The sequence below is a fragment of the Chelonoidis abingdonii genome, chromosome 1 (assembly GCF_003597395.2).
Source record: "Chelonoidis abingdonii isolate Lonesome George chromosome 1, CheloAbing_2.0, whole genome shotgun sequence".
NCBI lineage: Eukaryota > Metazoa > Chordata > Testudines > Testudinidae > Chelonoidis > Chelonoidis abingdonii.
The window spans coordinates 212,378,786-212,387,814 of record NC_133769.1 but is presented as its reverse complement, the minus strand read 5'-3'; the positions used below and the strand labels follow the sequence as shown (position 1 = coordinate 212,387,814).

The 9,029-nt window shown below is 46.9% G+C and overlaps 1 protein-coding gene across 5 annotated transcripts in view; it reads left to right on the top strand.

The window, feature by feature from the left end:
• Positions 1–2,667: 2,667 nt before the first annotated feature.
• Positions 2,668–9,029, top strand: part of KDM6A (lysine demethylase 6A) — a 287,206-nt gene continuing 280,844 nt past the window's right edge. For 3 of the 5 annotated variants that reach the window (XM_075059521.1, XM_075059513.1, XM_075074102.1), the window contains exons 1-2: positions 2,688–3,264; positions 3,473–3,536. In XM_075059521.1, the coding sequence (XP_074915622.1) occupies positions 3,101–3,264; positions 3,473–3,536 (228 nt within the window). In that variant the 5' untranslated portion in view covers positions 2,688–3,100. Of the gene's footprint in view, positions 3,265–3,472; positions 3,537–9,029 lie in introns of all 5 variants that reach the window. The other 2 variants (XM_075059516.1, XM_075059508.1) reach the window with 2 other exon arrangements.

Below are 9,029 nucleotides of genomic sequence, written 5' to 3'. Positions count from 1 at the left end.
AAGCACAGGCCTCTCTAGTTTGTATGTCTTAAAAGCTAAAAGTGAGGGATCACAACTGGAGCAAAGCTTATGCAATGGATAAAGCTTGGAAGAATTTCTCTCTTTTCCTCAGTTTCACCCCCTAAGTTAGGGGTTCTCAAACTGGGGGTTGGGACCCCTAAGGGGGTAGCAAGATTATTATATGGAGTCACGAGCTGTCAGCCTCCACCCCAATCCCCACTTTGCCTCCAGCATTTATAATAGTGTTAAATATATAAACAAGTGTTTTTAATTTATAAGGGGCGGCGGGGGGTTGCACTCAAAGGCTTGCTCTGTGAAAGGGGTCACCAGTACAATAGTTTGAGACCCACTGCCCTAAGTGAAGATGGGGGTTGAGTGAAGTAGGAGGGAGAGGAGTATAATTGCATGAAGTGGCTGATGGAGAGACAACTGGAAAGCTGGATGAGGTACCATGTCAGCCTGGTTGTAGGGGAGGGAATGAATTTTAAGCAGAAGATTGGGGAGCCTAGAGCAGTAAGAGGTGAAGTGAAAAGAGCAGATTGATAACTGGTGAACAAAGGAGTTAAGCTGGAAGCCCCAGGTGCTAATTGAGATACTGAAACAACAGAGGTCATTCCTCTCCTGAATATCCCTGCTGAGGATATGCTTTCTGCCACTCTTATTCACACTGAGCAGTGCTCTACCCCACAAGTACCCCCACTGATATCAGTGAGACAACTGAGGACTAAGATACTACCCACTGTAATGGAGCAGAATGAGATACCCTCAGTGATTGAACACCTGTCTGAGATAGAACATCTCCAGCAGATCCCTTAAAAAACCCTCGTATAGAAGAGGTTGGAGATCAAAAGGGAGGCATAGGGCTCTGCCAAAACATCCTTACCTCCCCCTGCTGATCTAAGGCAGGGGTTGGTCTTTGATCCAGTCACCATCCCACCTGCCATTTCAGAGTATGTGTCTGAAGTCATGCCCACTCAGAGCAGAGGAAATCTGACTGCCAGAGAGAGGAGACAGGCAGCCTTCCAGCCACTAAGTGGGGCTGGGCAGAGAAAAGAAGAGTGGTGTGGTATGATAAGAGTTTGAGAAGATTGTTGTTCACCCTTTTTAAAGGGAGGGTGCAAGCAGTGAGCTATGCCAAGGTACAACAACTGAGGGTCTACTGCCTAATAAATTTAACAGGCAAGCATGATTTCATCACATGGAAAACTTTGGAATTTCCTGGCTATCACAATCAGTTTAAATATGGGTGAATTAACTGAATTACAAAATAGAAGTCTTTTGAGTTTCCAGGTAATTTGGAGAGGAGGCAGGAACTAAATTATCCTAAACCTTCAAGTGCAAAAACTGTGTACAGGCCAGGCCTTATTCAAGACCAAATAAACAATGCAAGCAGTTATGTTTTTATATTTTAAATCATGTAGTATCTTTCCAAAAAATTCTGGCGAGCTCCAAATCCACTTGCACAAGTAAAGCTCCAGGAAGCTCAGTGCTCAGGTGAAGCATTAATAGGCTGCTTCACACTTCTTAAAAAAGGTTCTCCTGTTCCTTATCTCATTACCCAGATTAAAGAAAAAATAAACGTGAGAGGGCAATGGAGATGGCCCCCGCCCCCCAGGAATTGTCTCTCTTTCGCACTTTCCCTATGTGCTCCCAGCTCTCAACAAGGTGGGCCGGGGACGCCCCGCTCCGACCAGGACACTCGCGGTCTAGGCACTTCCTAGAGGGGAGTTGTGCGGCCCGCCCCACCCGGCGTACGCGCAGAGCCACGTGGTTACACCCGGGAGCCCCAGCGCCAGCACGAGGCGCTGCAAGTCCGCCTGTCACGGGCTCTCGAGGATCCAAACCACTCATCGCAACCCAGCGCAGGGGCGGAAGCTCCTGCCCGCGCAGCCCGACTCCGGCCCCGCTTTCACTTGGGGGACTCGCGGCTGTGGCGGCGCGGGGAGCGAGGCAGGAGGGAGTCTCCCTAGGGCAGCCCAGCTCCCGCTCCCGAGGCTGAGCGGCCCAGGCGGAGGTGGTGCCGGGGAGACCGTTTAGCATCCTAAGCGGCGTTCTCCGCGCGGACCCCCTGGGGCTCCCCCGCCAGCGCGCGGGACCGGGAACGCGGCGCTCCCGCGGAGGGAGCCATGATTATCCGGCGGTGGCAGGGGGAACCACGCCCTACGCCCAGCCCCGGGGGGAGGGGCGGCTCTCCCACAACCGCCCCCGCATCGCCGCCCGGAAGAAGCGAAGTCACCGGAGCGAGGCCCAAGCACCTTGGCTGGGGGGCCCAGTGTGCGTTCTAGCGACGAGTTACAAGCGCTCTCGGCTCCAAAGGAGCTGAACCCTCCCCCGCCCCCAACCTGCCGCTCCCCACCAAACTCCCCCCTTGTTATTTAATGAATGCACACAAACTTGTTGTGCTTGAGTAACTGACAGAGCTCTGATTGACAAGACATTGCACCAATATCAGGCAGATTCCCCATCAAATCCTGCCCCTTGGACGTCCCCTTGACCAATGACGTGACAGCAGTTAGGGGAGGGCGCTGAAAGCGCCAACCAAGCTGGAGCGCCGAGGTGGAGGAGCGCTATGACTGACGTAAGTCAACAAAGGTCACGTGTCAGGCTAGGGCGCTGGCGATTGGCCGGGCGGGCCCAGGCGGGCGGGGGGGGCAAGGGGGTCACGGTGGCAGCGTGGGGTTCGCTGTGTGACACAATTACAACAACTTTGTGCAGCTGCTGGGGAAGTTTGTACAGGCAACAAATACACCCTGCGCGGGCGGGCGGGGGGACCCTGTCACCCCGACTCCACTCACCCCGCGCTGCCGGGGCCAGCAGCGCAGCAGCGATGTAAACACGGCTCCGCCGCCATCGCCGCCTGCAGCCGCCTCCTCTTCTTCCTCCTCCCCCCGAGCCTCCAGCGCTGGGGCGCTCTTCCCCCTCCTTCCTCCTCCGAGCTGCGGGGCTTCCCCCCGCCTCCCTCCCTCCCTGCCGGCTGTTGTTGTTGTAATAAAAGTTGCGGTGTGTGTGTGTCGGGCGCCCCGCCCCGCCCGGCACTGGGGGGCGTTGGGGGCGCGCCAGGGGGGCGGTTGTGATTGTGAGTTAATTACGCTGCGTTTCCATGAAATCGTGCGGAGTGTCGCTCGCCGCCGCTGCCGCCGCCTCTGCTGCTCCTTTCGGTGATGAGGAAAAGAAAATGGCGGCGGGGAAAGCGGACGGCCAGAGCGAGGAGGACTTCGCCAGCCTGACAGCCGAGGACAGAGCGGCCCTCTCCGGCCTCGACAGGTACCCGCGCTCCCCCCGCCTCCGTGTCCCGCCGCTCTCCCCTCCCCGCCGCGGCGCCCCACTCGGGCAGGGGCAAGGCGCCCGTCGCCGTGCAGGGCTTGTGCGGGCTCCCGGCCGGCCGCGCTCTGTCAGTGAGCCCGTGCGGGGGCTTCTCCCTGACTAATGCTGCGCCTTGTGCTTCTCTCCCCCTCCCGCTCCCCCTCCGCAGCCGAGTCTTCGGGTTTCTGAGGCTTCATGAAGATGGCGCCAGAACGAAGGCCCTGCTGTTAAAGGTAAGAGGATGGGGGGAGGAGAGAGCCAGCCCAGCCCCGCCATCCTTCCCCCCACCCCTGAGCCTGCACAGCGTGTGTGTGCGCGTGGGTAGGGGTGGCACCGCCACAGCCCGGGGGAGAGACGCGCCGGGGCACCGCGCTCCCCCTCGGCCTGCGAGCTCGCCCCTCGCCGGGGCTCCGTGTGTTTTAGGAGCCCTCGCCCGCCCCATCGGGCACATACAGCTGGGAGCTGCCCTCCTGTCGCACGCACAGCCCGGGAACGGGCACGGAGCGCGGCCTGCGGCTTCTCAGGCACTTTCTGGGGCTTGTTCAGAACTGGGACGGAAAGTGCCTGCGCGTCAGGCCGGAGTCTCCGGCTCTGGAGCAAGCGGCGAGGAGCGCGGGGTGGCCCGAGAGGGTGGGTGTGAGGCGCTGCTGACGTTGGTTTCCCTCGGACCCTCCCTAGTGATTTTAACGCCGTTTGTATTGGGCTCAGACTGCGCGCTCCCTGCCAGATCCCAGCCCCCACCCCCGGCCTGCGCCCCTCACCCCGCTGCTGGCTGGAGCGGCGGAAACGCAGCCTCCTGGGTTGGGATCGCGTTAGTGCGGGAGTTGTGTGTCGCTTCGGAGTCAATCGCTAAGTGACTTGTCTGTTCGCTGGGTCCAGCTGCCTCAAATGTGTAACTTCTAGCGGAGTGACTCGCCTACTGCCCAGCTCCTGCGCTGCTCCCAGGGAATGGCATAGTCTGGAGCCTGTCGGGGCTTTATACGCACACGTTTGTTTCTGTGAAAAGTTGTTGGCCCTGTCATTTAGTTAAGTAATGGCTGCTCCTGTCGGCCCAAGATGGCCGGACAGGGAGGAGAAAGAGAAAGGGGAGGGAGGAGGTAAACAGGGAAATAAATAGTAGGAATGAATATACTCATCGGTTGAAATGTGTAGTCCCCTACTGTGGTTAAGGCAAACTCTCTTGCGCGTTGCAAGATTCTTCTCGTTGCTTTCCTAACGTAGAATACAGCGTTTGCAGAGCTGGCATAATCCTTATCAACCTGTAGCACATTTAGCTCCCCATCCACAAGCTAGTGACAAAGGCTGTGCAGCTGGAGTATCTGTCAGTTTGTATCTTAAGGCTGAACACAAGAGGAAAACATTTTGTGTACAAAATAATTCGAACCTATTAATAGATAGCCCCATTGCAGCAATAGATATTGAGCTATTTGATATTTCTCTGGTTTCTACTTTGGATTTAGTAGTTTTGTATTTGACACTTCTCTCATCCTATTGTGTCCATGCTAGATGCAGATGTTTTTACATGAATATGCCCTTTCCATTATTCTTGTCTGATTTTGAAACCATACCTCCAAGTGTGTTGAATTCAGTGTGTTAGGCCTCAATATAGGGTTAATTTCTTTCTGGCACAATGGCAAAGCTAAATATTAGAATTTTTTCAAAAACATTTTTCTTTGAGCTTGTTTTACAAAATAACGTTATGCTTGTTGCTTATGGGTTTTAAAGTTATTTACAAACTTTTCAATATATAAGATGGGAGCACATCATCAAATCACTTAAATCTTTATTATTTTAATTGATATTGATATGTAGATGTTTTAATAGACACCTTTAAATAGTACTGAGAATCACTAGAAACTGGCTTTGAGGTGGAGTTTGAGAACACTTAAAAAAAAAAAATTAGGATGTTCATGCTATTCCTTGCAGGTCTCTTGCAACTTCGGTACATTACCTTGTAGTTTGTGTTTTGTGAAATCAAGTAGTAATGCAAAATCAGTTCTAACTGCTAAGTTTTGATTCCTGCCATCCTTTGTACTTGTATTTTAATTTAAATTGACAAATTTAATGTTTAGTGTTTATATGGCAATATGTCTGATACAATATATTTTGTGACTTTTGGAGCAGACTTCTGCAAATGCATTAGATGTTACCTTTTTATTATGTGAACACATGAAGTCTGTAAAATTAATATAAATAGGCAAATCTCCCAATCTTCTGTCTGAATTTTCCTTGTAACATTTTCTGGCTCTATTGGAAATACGCAAGATGCAGGTTACCTTGTGAACTGATTTCTGACTAAAATTTGTCATTTAGAAATGACAAATCAATAGAATTATTTGGAGGGTAAAAGAATCAGAATGTTACTATTCAGTACAAAGTATTTGGCAAGAAATTCATGCAAAAAAGTTTCATTCTATTTATAAATTTAGCCTGTGTTACTTCAAGATTGTTTTTGTTTAAGTTACTGTCCTTATAGTTTAAGATGCACATGCAAGAAGTGACCAGAGCATAAGTAGTGCAACTTGCATATATACTGTTAGATCTAGCCCTGCACTGGGAGGGATTTAGGCTGGATGATGGAACAGGTTACCAATATTTGATATGTCACTTTTAGCAATAAAAAATTACCTAACAGCCATATATTTTGTTGTAACCTGCAATTTTGCTGTACTGTTCTTGGTGTTAGAATAATTTAATTAAGTCTGTGCATGAAAGAACAGTAGCTAACAAAACTCCTAGATTCTCTAGTTATGAAATCCTATCTGCATAATTCAGAATTTACTAGTCAAAACATTAAGGACTCTGTTGTGCTGTTTACTCACAGTCGCACATTGGGAGAAGCGTGGAGTCATACTGTTTCACGAGTACCACCAGGAGGAATTGTCTTAGAGTATATCTACGTTGTATTTAAAAACCCACAGGTGGCCTGTGCCGGTTAACTCAGGCTTGGGCTAAGTCAACTGGCACAGTCCAGCTCTGGGCGTCTAACTGCAGTATAGACATACCCTTAGAGGCAGAATTCTTACTGATGTTCCCATTCATAGAAGGTGGTTGCAGTGTGATTACCCCTTATATGTCTGGCAATCTCTACTGGCTAGAGTGTGAAGAAGGTAGAATCATGGTCCTACTTATTTCTGATAGCCTCCCCGAGACTAAAAAAATTCTCAAAGGGAAGGGGGAAGACAGTCCTGTGCTCCACCTAGGAGGGAGTTTACTCCTTTCTCCCTCTGCGCACATGTTGAGAGTAAGGATTATAGTTTAACCCTAGAGCTCCTGTCTTGTAAGGTGGTAATGCTCTGTAGGATGTCGTAGAATGAATTTCATTGGGTGGTGCCCTCACACTTAACAAATCAGAATGGTGTGCATATTATAACATTGGACCCACTCATCTTGTGTTCTGTGGCATATTGAAAGTCTAGTCTAGTCTAGAGTAGATGCATGTTATGTCACTGATCAATGTATTGCATGCATTATAGGCTGGGCAAAATTGAAACTTTGATATATTACGTAATTGTGTATTTTGGCATTATTGTATGGTGATATAAAACTGAAGAATTACTGTTTTCAAAACTTTCAACTTTTATTTTGCAACAATGAATCCTGACAATATTAGTTTGGAAGATGTGCTTTCAGTCTCTGCAATTAGTATGGCTTTTTATGGGGTGGGGAGAGCCTGGGCATAGGATGGAAGGATCTTGTATCCTCATTGAAATGCTGCGTTCCTCATTACTGGTGCACTGAAACCAGTTTTATAGGAAATCTCTCTCAGCTGTTCACTAGAAGGTCATACATGAAGGTGCAAAAGGCACTCTTTGATATCTTGATATCTCCAGTAGTTTGAATACATCTGATACTTTTCCTTCTCTTGTTTCTGCTTCTCTCAGGTAGTGAAGGCTTAAAAAAATGCTTGGAGGAGAGGGGAAGAGTTACAATAGTGGAACTATATTGTAAGGGGAGCTCTTTTTAATGTTCTTGTGGTATTTAGTCAAAGTTGACATTTATTCCTTGTAACAAACCTTCTTTTCATAAAATATAATTGTTTGGCTTTTGTATTAGAATGCTGCAGCTTATGTAATATTTGGGGTTCAGGACTGTTACTAACTCCCCTATTTATTGAGCCTAACCAATTTGGAATATACTGTTCAAAGTTAAACATGTTGTTGTTATTTAAAGATGGGCAACTTGAAGTCTAATTGATTAAAAAAAATAAAAGTAGTTTCATATACTACGTCTGTGCTTCAGTCTCCCTCACAAGTTTTATACAATTTCTATTATGAAAGAGTTTGCATCTCCCCTGTTGTGAAGACGCTCCACACAAACAGGGAAAAATAATTAAGTAGCTAAGTGCAGTGCTATCAAATGCACAAAAAAAAATTATTCTTTCCCTGTGCTGATCTTTCCATTATTCTTATGTTAGGTGTTACTTGTAGCAGTATGTTTACAAATATTTTACTGCTAGTGTGAATTAAGTTAACTGTATCCCCTTAATGCTGGCTGTCAATTTTCTGCTAACATATAATTCAACATCCTTATTTTTTTAACTAAAGCAGAATGCTTGAACAGTAGTAAGGAAAATATTTTAGTAGAAAAATCTAAGTGTAGTATAGTGACTTATTTTTGAGCCTTCAAAAAATACTTTGGATTAATTTGTTTTCACTGGAACAGAAGAGAAACATTGCTTTAAAATAATTATATTGCTTGTCTAATATAGTGGCAGTGCTGGGAGCATGGGAACTTGGGTATTGGTACTGTGAGACTTGTGTAAAAGTGCTCTAAAGAAGGGGTGGTGTAATCCATGTTCTGTAAATTATTACTGAGCTGTTGCTTCATAGATCATGTTAAATTCCAAATTGGTCTTTTGTTTATTAAAATCAATTGTCTAACATGCTTATATGAATGTGGAGGAAGGTGAAGCAAGTTACAATTTTGCAAGCAGTACCATACCTGGAAACTTGAGTTGCTGGTCTTGATTTAAAGTATCTTGAAGTGGAGCAGTTTGAAGTAAAATCCTACAAGTAAAATTTTTTAAATATTGGAGGCTGGTGTATGGATTTCACACACACACACACTCTTAAAGGGTGCAGTATTCCTCTGTCATGTCTGTGGGTCTGATGCTTCATCTGAAACACAATATTTACTTATTCAACAAACTGATGTTGTTAGCTTTCAAGGTTTGTGCACATTCAAAAAGTTTTAGTACCTGATGTAGCATAACTAGTGTTTGAATTTCAGCCAGATTTCTTGACACGTATCAAGAGAGGCATTACGGACATTAGTGTGGAATAATATGAATAAGATACTCTAGCTCATTTTTGTAGTTTTCCAGATGTCATATGGTATGAGTATTGCTGTTACAGTAGTGCCTAGAAGCTGCAACAGATTTTGAGGGTGGGAAGAGGGCACTGTGTTAGTTAATATGCATATACTACTCCTGGGGGTATTCTGCGTCAAAAAAATTAAAATTCTGTGCACAATATTTTAAAATTCTGCAAATTTTATTTATCAAAATAATACTACCAAAATAATTTAAACTGGTGTGATTATGTAATTAATTTAAAAATACCTGTCAGCAAGTATGTCTATAACAATACAGACACTCAAAAAAATTCCCCCAGGAGTTGAGAGTTAAAGAAACCCCTAGGACAACTTGCTTCCTGTTTTTTCTGCCCCCTTCTACCCTCCAGAGCCCTGCTGGTATGCCAGACACTCGCACCCCTCCCCCAGCC